Source organism: Lipotes vexillifer, unplaced genomic scaffold, assembly GCF_000442215.2.
Source record: "Lipotes vexillifer unplaced genomic scaffold, Lipotes_vexillifer_v1.1 scaffold606, whole genome shotgun sequence".
Classification (NCBI taxonomy): Eukaryota; Metazoa; Chordata; class Mammalia; order Artiodactyla; family Lipotidae; genus Lipotes; species Lipotes vexillifer.
The window spans coordinates 904,072-917,697 of record NW_006780574.1 but is presented as its reverse complement, the minus strand read 5'-3'; the positions used below and the strand labels follow the sequence as shown (position 1 = coordinate 917,697).

At 33.9% G+C, this 13,626-nt stretch overlaps 1 protein-coding gene across 1 annotated transcript in view; it reads right to left on the bottom strand.

Annotated features, from left to right (window-relative positions):
• Positions 1-13,626, bottom strand: part of LRP1B (LDL receptor related protein 1B) — a gene marked incomplete at its 5' end in the record, with an annotated part of 1,013,530 nt that overhangs the window by 252,509 nt on the left and 747,395 nt on the right. The window contains 3 exons of the mRNA XM_007453725.1: positions 4,146-4,329; positions 10,288-10,475; positions 11,593-11,733. Of these exons, the coding sequence (XP_007453787.1) occupies positions 4,146-4,329; positions 10,288-10,475; positions 11,593-11,733 (513 nt within the window). The remainder of the gene's footprint in view (positions 1-4,145; positions 4,330-10,287; positions 10,476-11,592; positions 11,734-13,626) is intronic.

The window sequence follows — 13,626 nt, the reverse complement described above, 5'->3', positions numbered from 1 at the left end:
TCTTTCCCTCAGTCTTCTTGAATATTAAATTATCTAATTTATTTGAAATTAGTAGAAAACATCTGCTGTTAAAATCTTATTTTTTTTGTTCCTTTTTTTTTAATTGGAATTGATTTACAATGTTGTGTTAATTTGAGGTATACAGCAAAGTGAATCAGCTATACATATACAATATATCCACTTTTTTTTAGATTCTTTTCCCATATAGGTCATTACAGAGTATTGAGCAGAGTTCCCTGTGCTATACAGTAGGTTTTTATTAGTTATCTACTTTACATATAGTAGTGTGTACATGTCAATGAGAGATCCCAATCTCTCAAATGGTACAAATGAACTTATTTACAAAACAGAAATAGAGGCACAGATGTAGAAAACAAACCAGGGGGAAAGGGGTGGACGGAAGGATAAAAATCTTATTTTTAAATGAATTTCAGAGAAGGATAATCTGCACCTATCTTAGAAACCTACAGTATAGCTAAAGATTCCTATAACCAGAAAATTCTTTCTTGATAATCAAATAACCAGCTTATGCTCTCAGAATAACTTCAGTGAAAACCAAGAGTTTCACTGCCTACATACACATTTTTCATCTGCCTGGAAGCTTCTCTTAAGTAAGAGTCTATTTCCTTCTTATTTGTCCAACATGCTTTAGTATATTATTTGTTCTAGAATCTAGGAAAGATAATAAAAATAATCTAACCATGCTTCATATATGTAAAGATCAAACTCCTTTTAAACATCTTTGTTTCTAAGATGCATTCATACACTTAGATGCCTCGTAAGCAAATTTAATGTCAGCATAGATTAGAAAAAAACAGTGAAAAAGGTAGCCACTTTATGTGATTAAATGAGGACTTTATTGTAAATCATTTATTGTTATAGAGTTATTGTCCTGGTTATGTTCAAATTATTTGAATTATTTGAATTATTATTATGTTCAAATTTATGTTCATACTTTCTTCCTTTCAGCCTTTAGTTTTACAGTATATGTATAATACATAGGGCACTGTACTCTGTTTTAGCATACTCTGTGTCAGAGATTAGAAATGTGTGTCACAGATGCTGGACATCACCTTCTACCAGTGATGGCAGCACCTCTAATCATTCCAGTCTTCCTGTTGAGGTTAAATAGAGACTCAGAACCCTACTCAAAAGAGTTGTCTCTCAAGTTAAAGTTGCTTTGCCATCCTATCAATATAGTTCTACATTCATAAATGTTAAATTAGTCAGTCATGTTCTACCTCAATACTTAGGCAGTTCTGTTCTTTACAACTTAAATGTAAGACCTGAAATTTGAAACTCCTAGAGGAAAGCATAGAGAAAAATCGCCTTTACACTGGTCTTGGAAATGACTGTTTGCCTATGACACCAAAAACACAAGCAACAAAAGCAAAAATCATCAATGGGGACTACATCAAACAAAAAAATCTTCTGCAAAGCAAACGAAACAATTGGGACTTCCCTGGTAGCGCAGTGGTTAAGAATCCGCCTGCCAATGCAGGGGACACAGGTTCAATCCCTGGTTCAGGAAGATCCCACACTCTGTGGAGCAACTAAGCTCGCGAGCCACAACTACTGGGCCCTCATGCTGCAACTACTGAAGCCCACGTGCCTAGAGCCAGTGCTGCACAACAAGCCACCACAATGAGAAGCCCGCGCACCACAACGAAGAGTAGCCCTGCTTGCTTCAACCAGAGAAAGCTCGTGTGCAGCAATGGAGACCCAACACAGCCAAGACTAAATAAATTAATTTAAAAAAAGAATTGACTATTAAGGAAAGTTTAGAAGAAGAAAAAAGAAACAATCAACATAATGAAAAGGCAACCTATGGAATGGGAGAAAATACTTGCAAATAATATATCTGATAAGGGGTTAATATCCAAAATATATAAATAACTCATACAAATCAATAACAAAAAATAAACAATCTATTAAAAAATGGGCAGGGGAACTGAACAGACATTTTTCCAAAGAAAGCATACAGATGGCCAATAGGCACATGAAAAGGGGCTAAACATCTCTGAACATCAGGGAAATGCAAATCAAAACCATAATGATATATCACCTCACACCTGTTAGAATGGCTGTCACCAAAATGACAAGAGATAAATGTTGGCAGTGACTGAAGAAAAGACAAACCTTGTGTTCTTTTGGTTGGAATGTAAATTGGTGCAACCACTACAGAAAACAGAATGGAGGTTGCTCAAAAAATTAATAATAGAACTGCCATCCAGCAATCTCACTCCTGGGTATATATCCAAAGGATGTGAAAATAGTATATCAAAGCTATATCTGTACTCCCAAATTTATTGTAGCATTATTCACAATAGCCACCACATGGAAACAACCCAAGTGTCCATCAACAGATGAATGGGATCTGTATAGCCATGAGAAAGAATAAAATCCTGCCATTTGAGACAACATGGATGGTGCTTGAAGAATTATGCTAAGTGAAACAAGTCAAACAGAGAAAGACAAATACTCTATGATATCACTTATATGTGGAATCTAAAAAAGCCAAACTCATTGAAACAGAGTAGAATAGTAGTTACCAAGGTTTGCACGGTGGGGAACATGTGGAGATGTTGGTTAAAGAGTACAAACTTTCAGTTGGAAGATGAATAAGTTCTGGGGGTCTGATGCACTACATTGTGATTATAGATAACTACACTGTACTACACCCTTGAAAGCTGCTAAGAGAGTAGATCTTAAATGTTCTAACCACAAAAAAGAAGTGGTAATTATGTGAAGTGATGGAGATGTTAGCTACTACTACCATGGTAATCATATTACTGTATATAAGTATATCAAGTGAATGCATTGTATTACCTTAATGTTACACAATGTTATAGGTTAATCATATGTCAATAACTTTTGGGGAAAATATCTAGCCTCTCTTTAGCAAAAGATTTATTATTCAGGGACACTCATATTTATATTAAAATTGTTATTAGTTTCTATTTATTACTTTTAATGGAAAACCACTATAGCATGGATACATGATGTACCAAGACCCAAACTAAAATGATTAGCATTCACCTCCTTTTCATAATCCTTTGTGAAAAGTTTAAAGTGATGGAAACACTGACTAGTTTTTAGATTTTATCTTTTCTTCTTATCCCATGTCACTAAATAAATGATGTAGTAAGCAGTGAGCTGGCAAAAAAAAAAAAAAAAAAAAAGTAGGCTGGCAAATAAAACAATGGGCTCCAAATAATACACAAATTTATTCAGAGATGAACATTCCAAGAATAAGTGAGTGGAATGAAAAATTGAAAAGAGTTATTTTTCTCCATAATGTGCACAATTTTAACCAGTTAAAAAACTAACTTTTTAATTCCTATCCCTTTAATTGATTTTATGAAAGTAGATGAGAAAACATCTAGTTTTTTAAATGTTGTTCAACATAAATGTATATGAGAAACTGGCAATGTTATTTAATTGATTATACTCAATATCACAGTAAGAGGAATAGAAACATATTATGCACCATTTTCTGCCCATTTTAAGTTATTATTATATATTACTTTGTATCATTTTAATAAGTTTGATTTTCTACCCTGATGAATCATAATGTGTTTTAATATTTTATTGAATTTTCTAATTCACAAATCAAACACACTGCTTGAAATAAACAGAAGTTTAATAATACTTGTTGAATCACTGGAAGAATTCAAATAGTCTTATATTCCTGATTTATTGTTATTGTTGTCATCATTATTACTATTATTATTACTGACCCGTTGTTCTCCTTGGCACACATATATGAGTGTGTGTATGGTGTAGGGGAGAAGGAAAAAAAATATTAGGACACTGTCACAACAGGCTGTTTAATAGCCTTGGCCAAACCTGCTCCCAAGAACCTGTGATACAGGAAGAAGTGCTAGAGATAGTTCTTTTTACTTGTTCTCAAAATCTAGAAGACACTTAATAATTCACAGGACCACACTGTAATGGTACTAGAAACAGAGCAGTGTGTGGACAACATGCAATATCAGAGTGACAAATTTCCATATCAAGGTAAGTAGAGGAGAATTTTGACTTCTTAGAAACAGCAAGGAGGAATGAATTCAACAAGAATAGCTACAAAATCAGATCCATATGTGTAACTGAGGCTGACTCAGTGGACAAGTTCAATTCGATACCTGAGAGTGATTTGCAGCCATTTGGGTTATCAGGTTGTATTTCATATCCATCTGTACAGAGGCACCTGTAGGTCCCATATGTATTGATGCATTGCTGGCTACACGGAAAGCCCAAAGAGCATTCATCAATGTCTACACATGTTTTACCATCATCCTTCAGTTGAAATCCAGGCCAGCATTTGCACTGGAGAGTGAAAAACAAGCATAATCAATTTATGTCATTGTCACTATCTCTTGCTATTGGATATCCGTTTAGCATGATTCAAGCAAGAAAATCATTTAATAATAGATAATGCCAAGTCTTTCTGTCCCCCAGAAATTAAACTTTAATAAGAATTACATATATTACATACAGTTTAAGTTAAAAAAGGATTCTCTCAAATATCATCATTTGATCTTCTGAGGTTGACAAGATTACAAAAGTTAACCAACATAAATCAGCAAACCATGTTGGCTAGAGAATGGCAAGGAAAACAAAACTAAACCATCAGCTTCTTCTGTTTTTCTTTTTTTTCTATTGCATTATATTGTGTTTTTAGAAGACTTTAATAATCATAAGGATTAACCCTTAAGTGGAGCTCTCGGAATTACTAATATTGTCACGTATGTTATTTCATTAGAGTCTTAACAGAAATCTATGATATAGGCACTATTATTAGTTAACCCATGAGAAACCCAGAGGCACAAAGGTGAAATTGTGTAGATAAAGCCAGTAGGAGAGCTGATTCTCTCTGTAATTTTTAACAAATAATAAGGCTCAATTAATATTTATTGGCAGGGTCTGAGTCCTTAACCAAATATGATGTCTGGAGAAATAATAAAATTAACATAGTTTCCCCTTCATAATTAAACCAATGTGCATCATCAAATCATTTTTTTTGCTGCATCTCTATCATGGTCTATATGACCCTCTAATGATTATGTAATATTTACTAACTGGCATATCAGTTCTCAGTACAATGTCATACCATATATGTCTTTGCATTCCTGAAAATAAAAAGGGGCGGTGATTGGTCTTTCAGTTTTATATTCAGTCCCTGCCAAGTAGCATATAGAATTATAATTATACAACATGAACCTACAATTGGCCAGATGATTGTGAACATGTTAACCTTCACCAAGACTATTTAGTGGCCTTTGAATAAAAGAACTTGTGAGTACTGAATATGATAGTGAATTAGGTAGGAACTCTAAGTTGCCAAGAAAAACTAGTATTCAACAATTATTCATAGTAAACATTTGAGCCTTTGTATCTATTGGGAAAATATTAGAGAGAGATATGTGCTAATTATTAAATAATGAGCAAACAATTAATTGAGGGGTAGAATTTTTTTAAGTACAAAAAATGGTGTTCATTATGTGGAGAAGGAGCATCAACTTCACCTGAAAGTGCTCAAAAGATAAATGAATTTTTTTTTTTTTTTGCGGTACGCGGGCCTCTCACTGCTGTGGCCTCTCCTGTTGCGGACCACAGGCTCCAGACGCACAGGCTCAGCGGCCATGGCTCACACGGGCCCAGCCGCTCCGAGGCATGTGGGATCTTCCCGGACCGGGGCACGAACCCGTGTCCCTTGCATCGGCCGGCGGACTCTCAACCACTGCGCCACCAGGGAAACCCTGAATACCTTTTACTAAGTCCTTTTACAAGAAACGAATCTCTTTAAGCTCTTGGCACTTTTATCTTTAACAATTTATACCAATATTTATCTAATAATCCTAAGATTATTAGATACAATAATAATCCTAAAATAATAAAGAATTTTTTGTAATCCCTAGAATCCACTAACAAAACAGCAAATCAAAGCAAAATCTACAACTTAATTTTCCAAATTCTCCTCATAATATTTGAGCCTGTGACAATATTACTTTTTTTTTTTTTTTTTGCGGTACGCGGGCCTCTCACTGTTGTGGCCTCTCCCGTTGCGGAGCACAGGCTCCGGATGCGCAGGCTCAGCGGCCATGGCTCACGGGCCCAGCAGCTCCGCGGCATGTGGGATCTTCCCAGACCAGGGCAGGAACCCATGTCCGCTGCATCGGCAGGCGGACTCTCAACCACTGTGCCACCAGGGAAGCCCAATATTACGTTTTTTGAGAAGACTCATCCTACTACCTGATGAGGAAGTCAGGGGAATTGGTATTTATCCTATGTCAAAAAAAAAAAAAATAGAGATGCTAAATGCCATTGAAATATATACTTAAAAGTAGTTAAAATGATGAATTTTATGTTGTATATTTTACCACACTTAAAACAATAAATAAATTTTTCAAAAAGAAAACTGAAAAGCTACAAAAAGATATCACTGAAAAGAACTGGAAATCAGATCATGTGATCATGTGGAAGCCAGAGACACATAAGCGGACACAGGGTAGATTTGAATTCAAGGGGCACTTCAGGACAGGTGAAAGGACATTTTATAGAATGCATTAAATTCCTCTCAAAAAGAGTACTATGAAAATAAATAGTATCCGAATTCTAATACGGCTTCTGAAAATTACTTTGAATGGCTAATGTCAGGCTTATAGAACTACTATATTAAATAGTCAGTTTGGATAAAAACATATTTGTGGAAAATTAATTTCTTGAAGGTAAAAGTTACCAAATGCAATGAACATTTCTATAAACAAATGAAATTAGGATGTTTAAGGTGTAGAGTATTTTTAATGTGTTTATTAAAAGATAAGACTTTTTAAAAAGATAATTTCCTCCCCAGTCTTGTTAACCTTGTTTTAACAAAAACATTTTTTGCTCCCAAATAATTAAAAGGCATTTATGGGAAATTCTACTAACCTAACATTCATAAATTGAATGAAAAAATAATAATCATCATTTGTGTCAGAGATAAAAGATGAGAGATTCATCTATGTTTAATAAAAAAAACAGTTTAAAAATGTTTCACTTTCGGGCTTCCCTGGTGGCGCAGTGCTTGAGAGTCCGCCTGCCGATGCAGGGGACACAGGTTCGTGCCCTGGTCCGGGAAGATCCCACATGCCGCGGAGCGGCTGGGCCCATGAGCCATGGCCGCTGAGCCTGCGCGTCCAGAGCCTGTGCTCCGCAAATGGGAGAGGCCACAACAGTGAGAGGCCCGCATAACGCAAGAAAAAAAAAAAAAAAAAAAAAAAAAGTTTCACTTTCACTTAAAAAGAAAATATTTATGAAAGTGAGATATATATATTCAATGTCATGTTAATATTTCTCATAATCAAGAACTATATCAAACTGCCTTGATTTATATTAATTTTTATAGAGAAACATATAGCTACTAGAAACAAATATAGCTATCCAAAGTTTTCCTATTACATTCAGAGAAATTTGCAGCTTTTTAGTGATATTTTAAAATACTGGTTATCTTATACACATTAAAATTTATTTATCTCCCAAAAGTACATTTATTTTCACATGGTAAGTTACCATCCCATCCAAATAAGATTCTTGCTTAGTTAAGTGTTATTACTCCCTTTTGAATAGTAAAATCAATTGTATTTGTTTTACAGCAAATTGTTCATAGTCCAGAAGGTCTAAATTTTGCTTTTATAAGCAATTTTCATTTTATTGCAGAATTTGAAGGAGGAGTTGTCATGTTCTGCTGATAATGTAATGAGAAATAGTTTACTGGATAGTTTTCCCCATTCTCTGAAAAAGAGAAACCCATCAGCTAACATTTTTTTCCCAAAATAGATAAGCATTTTGTTGTATATAACATTTTTTATTCAATCTCCTATAAATAAATGGTCAGAAATATATTATATATATGTTTTAAAATGACATATATAACATAAATATAACATATATATCAACACAATATATAAAATATTTGTTTTGAATCTTTGCTTAAATCTCTTATTTATGATTCTCGTCCTAGCTCCTTTCATTTTTGAACTGGTCTTGCTTCCCCCAGTAGATGTTTTATTTTATTCATTAGTTTTTTGTTTTGTTGTTTCTTTTTTTTGCGGTACGTGGGCCTCTCACTGTTGTGGCCTCTCCCATTGTGGAGTACAGGCTCCGGACGCGCAGGCTCAGTGGCCATGGCTCACGGGCCTAGCCGCTCCGCAGCATGTGGGATCTTCCCGGACTGGGGCACGAACCCGTGTCCTCTGCATCGGCAGGCGGACTCTCAACCACTGCGCCACCAGGGAAGCCCTATTCATTAGTTTTGACATGTTTGTATATTAAGGAACATTATCCACTGCAATTTTGTCAGGTATCATATACATTGCCTTTTGAATAATTAAACAGTTTGTCTATTTTACCTAGAATTCTCATTTCATTCTGACTCCTTCAGAGAAGTCAGAGAAAATAATTATATTTTAAAGGTATCAATAAACAATTATTTCTCTGTGAGGAATCTTATAAAGTAGTTAAAATAGTATGATTTATCATGGCTTTCTGGGTGAGACTTACTTCTACCAAAACTAGTTTTCCAAATATGGAATCTCTGGGCACTCAGTATTTCTTACATGCAGGCATTAAAAATAAATTACACCATACTTTTGATGTTATGTCAAAAGGTGACTATTCCATATTCTATAATTTTTAGATTTTACCACCAAGATTATGACAGATTAAAAATATACACAGGATAAACACAAATAAATCTACTTTGAAATTTAAATTTTAGACAGATAGATGGATAGATATACATTCTATATGATAAAAATAGATTATTTATAACATGACAAAATTTCAACTATTACCTCTAATAATTTTATAACACATTCCCTGACTTTTTTGGAGACATTTCTATATTGATTGTACATAAATCACCAATAACATTTTTTCTGCTTCATTGGTTTTCAAAACCTTTACTGCCAAAATTAATTACCTCATATATACTCATCACATTAAGAGCTGTTGTTTGGTGAATTTACCATTAGATAGAACTGACTTGTCATAGAATATCAAGGCTGTCAAGGAAAAACCGAAGCATCTTTGTAATACACACTTTTTTTTTCTCTAGCATCTTTTAAAGAAAGTCACTTAGTCCCAACTGAAATACTTTTAGACATGAGAAATTTGGCAACTCATTCCAATGTAGAGAATTCTAGTGTTCAAAAAGTCTTTCTTATACAGAATCTGCTTCCCAACTCCTATTTCCAACCTTTGAAACAACTCAGAAAGGTATGCTCCCTATTCCAGTACTTCATATATTTAAATACAGCTGACCAGCCATTTTGCTCTTGGTAAAACTTCTTCCAAAGGTGTGTTTTCCAGACCCCCTTATGCCACTGGCTGTACAAATGGGGATACAGTACAGTTTGTCAAGGTTCCTCTTAAAGTGTCATGTCCATAAATATGCACAGTACCCCAGGTATGTTCTGATCAGCGCAGAACTCAGTAGAACAAAATCTGAACTCCGTACTACTCCTAACTGGATTAGACTGCCTCTGTGGTTCGTAAAAGCCATGTCTTTTTGCTGATTCATCCAGAGCTATTGTCCAGTTAAAAACACTAATTTCCAGCTGAATTGCTTTTACTGAGGTTTTCCCACATTTACATAATTGATTTTAACCTAATGCACCACTTCAATATTATTTTTTGTATGCATATTGAAACAGAGATGTTTTCAAAAGCTATTTGTGTCAATCAGTTTTGTCAGTGAATCACATTCTTCAGGAAAATGGGACCAACAAAAAGCAATTAGAATGTTAGGCATGATTTATTTTTAGTGTACCTGCACTCAGTCCTAATAATTCACGTGCTCTGTTTTTTTTCTTCCTGTTTATATGAAAAAATATTGTATTCTCCAGTGTTGTGGTACATAAATGATTAGCCCATTCCACTTCAAGGATGTATGAGAGGGAAAACGAAGGAAGCAACGGGAATTTAAAGAGAGTTGCATAAACATTTATGCAGCTATTAACAGCAGTACCTTCCTCAAACACTGGTCGTCCTTTGCTTACTTTTTTCTTTATGATCAGCATTTATTAGAAAACATTTTGACTTTTTTGTCTCCATGAGTATATCCTCACAATTTATATACCACACTATTATTATGGTTTGCATATACAGAAACTCTCCATTTAAATAGTTCTAACTAATGATATTATAATGACTTTAAGTTTTACAGCTATATTGGATGAAATCATTTTTATTGCCCCAAATTCTAACCTGTCAGATGATTTTCTGTCTTTGATGTGTGCCTACCTTATAACTGGCTGGAAGGTCCTGACAATCTTGAGAACATCCACTGACTTTCCTACTCAAGCATTCATTTACATGGCAGTTTCTCTCATCTGATCCATCGCCACAGTCATCCTTATTGTCACAAAGACCTCCACTGGGAATGCACCTGCCATTTTTGCACATAAAAAATGAACTGTTGCATGACTGTTCTGGAAAAAGAAAATAAAACAAATGGAACATAAAGAGCATGCCATTGTTTTATACTGCAATTGTTGAATACATTCACAAATATGATGACTTGTCTGTCAAAAATTATAGTAAATATATGTACATATAAAATGCTTTATATTCAGTGTAATATTTTATACATGAAGAAAATCAAGGGCAAACTGTACTTTCATGTTCAACTGCAAATCTAGCTTTACATTGAAACTCAACAATCAAAATAAGCACCTATACTAAAATTAATGGAGTATTTCTGTCTTCATCTATACTGTGAAGAATGAGTTCAAAAGTGTAATGATAGCTTGACATTTCCCTCAAGCCAAAAGTCTCCGAGAAATTATATGTCACTAAAAATTAAGAATCTGGAATAGCTAGATATTCCTAAATTCTTTTTCTTCCTGGAAATATAACATTGATATTTTTAAGTCCAGGCATAAAAAAGATACTTGCGGTAAATCATAGTTGTCACAAATATAGCTACAGAAAGGAGTTCAAGTTTTGCAGCTACTCACAATCTGATGATTTAAACATTACTCATTACCATACATGATAAAAGAATGCCTGTTAACATGTAAACTACATGGGAAAAAAGAAGTAATTGGGTTTATTCTAAAATGTATAACTATGTATTCAATCTTTGGAATAGTAAAGTGTAAAATAGACCAAGTTTGGCTATGTATATATTTCTGTTCAAATGATATGCAATTTATTTCATTTGCCAAAGTTTGAATAATATTGACTCTATTTCAGTAAATCTCAATTTCTTTTATGATTAAATTTTCAAGTAGGTCCATACAGGAAAATTATCTTCATATAAAATAATATATTAAGAAAAAATGACTTCTTTAAAGGAGCAGGATGATGAATTCATCTGGTTCATTGCCACAAATCTTCATATTTCGGGCATAGACTTACATTTCTATAACTAGCTCCAAAACAAAGTTGATTACTAGGATCTGCATGGTATCAATAGAAGCATCACATGCTTAATTATTTGCATTTCCTCTCATTGAATATTATATGAGACTAAAAAATAGAGTCACAATATTGCCTTAAAAAAACAAATTTTGGAATAAACATAGTATTATATATTTTCTGTACCTGCACTTTTACACTTTGGGTTTATAGGTGCTTCATCAGAATGGTCTGGGCAGTCAAAGTCTCCATCACACTGCCATTGAGTATTTAAAAGACATCGTCCATCAGCACAACTAAATTCTTCTGCATTGCACTGTCGGTATCCTGAAGACAAAGAAACATTCCAATTCATATAACAAATATTCATTAAAACTTTATTTCATAATGTACACTAAACTTAATTAACCATGTGAGTTACCCAGGCCTCTTATGGGAAATGTTTCTCATTTCTTTCTAGGGCAGTTACAATAATTCCAAGAGATATTTGTGGTTGGAAGTAGGATTAAAGTCCAGAAAACAAAGTTGGAAACAAGGCATTCTTATTTTGTTTCTAAGTAAGGAAACAAGAATGTAACACAAGTATACAACCTCTGTTCACTTATTATCTATATCCTAAAGATTTTCTTTAGAATGGAAAACAAAATGAAAGCTACTCAAAATTATTTTCAAGACTAAGCTTGGTTAGGTACAGTACTAGAACATATGGATGAACTGATTCTGGGTTATAATAATAACTTTCAGAAGCTATAATGTCACGTTTATGTTTGGGAAGCAGCATTAAAAGTGTAAAGAAATTGTTAAAATGAGAAAATTAAAATCCAATTCATAGAGCAATAAGCACAAAACTATTGTAATTATCCTACATATTGATCCTTAGAGGCATTAAAAGGCTTTGTTCAAAACACATTACCAATCAATCAGTTGTTAATGTTCATATCTAAGCCAGTTTGTAAGTAAAACTCATTTGATTTTGAATATTATGAAGTTTTAGATTGGATGTTTTCCAGAGTTTGTTAACAATAAAAAATGTCATTTCTATTATAAACTTTCTGGTAAATGTAGGCAAATATTTTACTTTTGAAGAGAGAATGTAAGATTTTTATGGTTTAAAAATAAAATTTCAGCAGAAAAAGATTCAACAATGATTATTTAATTGCGACGTTTATCATATTGCATGGCAAAACTAGATAGTTCTAAAATATCCCCAGTTTCCCTAGTATTCCTTCCCACCCTCTCATTCTTCACTAGTTCCTCCTCTTCACTCAATACATATGTTCAAGTCTCTCCCAGTCCAATAACAATAAAAATCCATCCACATAACTCTTATCAAGACATGTCCCTTCTTCCCTGCTCAGTCAAGTCCCTACTCAATCTTCCTTTCACTTACTTACCTCTTTGTTTTCACTTACTTTCATTCATTAAAGTGTCATTTCTGCAACATCTACCTGCTGAAATTCCTCTCAGAGCTAATAAATATCAAGTGACAGTTGGTAAATTCATAGGTGTCTCTGGCTCCTATCTGCTTCACTGTCCTCCAGTGCTTGATGCTGTTGTCCATACTACCTTGGAAACAGTTTCCTCATTTAATATTCATAATCCACTCTCCCAGCCTTCTTTCTAACTTTGCTCTTGCTATTCCCTTTTCACCCTCTTTCTGTATAAAGTTTTCTTCTGTTCTACTCTAAAATGTTACAGGGTAAGCCCTTATTTCAGCCTTCAGTATATGGTTTTCCCCTTTTCCTTTCTACAGTGTTGGGTATTATCATTCTTTGTCACATTTTGAGTATCACCCTTATGCTGATGGCCACCAGGTTAGTATTATTTGTCCTAATCATACTCTAGAACTAAATTTTCAAACACTCACTATACAGCTTCATGTGATTGTCTGATTAACACTTTGTATTCAAAATGTCCAAAATTAATTATTTGTTACATTTCTTCTCCCACACCAGCAAAACTGCCCCTTAACCTCATTCTAAAGGTCATTAACAGCAACACCATCCTCCAAGTCATCCAAGCTAGAGATTCTACTTTATCCTCCATCTGTAACTGATAGATGCTGCATAGGGAGGACAAAGGGAAGCTAAATCTACTACCTTTCATAGGTATATGTGGATTTCACAGCTTTTCATTTTATATTTATTCATGTATACATTTAAATATTTTACAAAAATACAATGTTCACATATTTCCATAACAACTGGGAATTTTTAATAT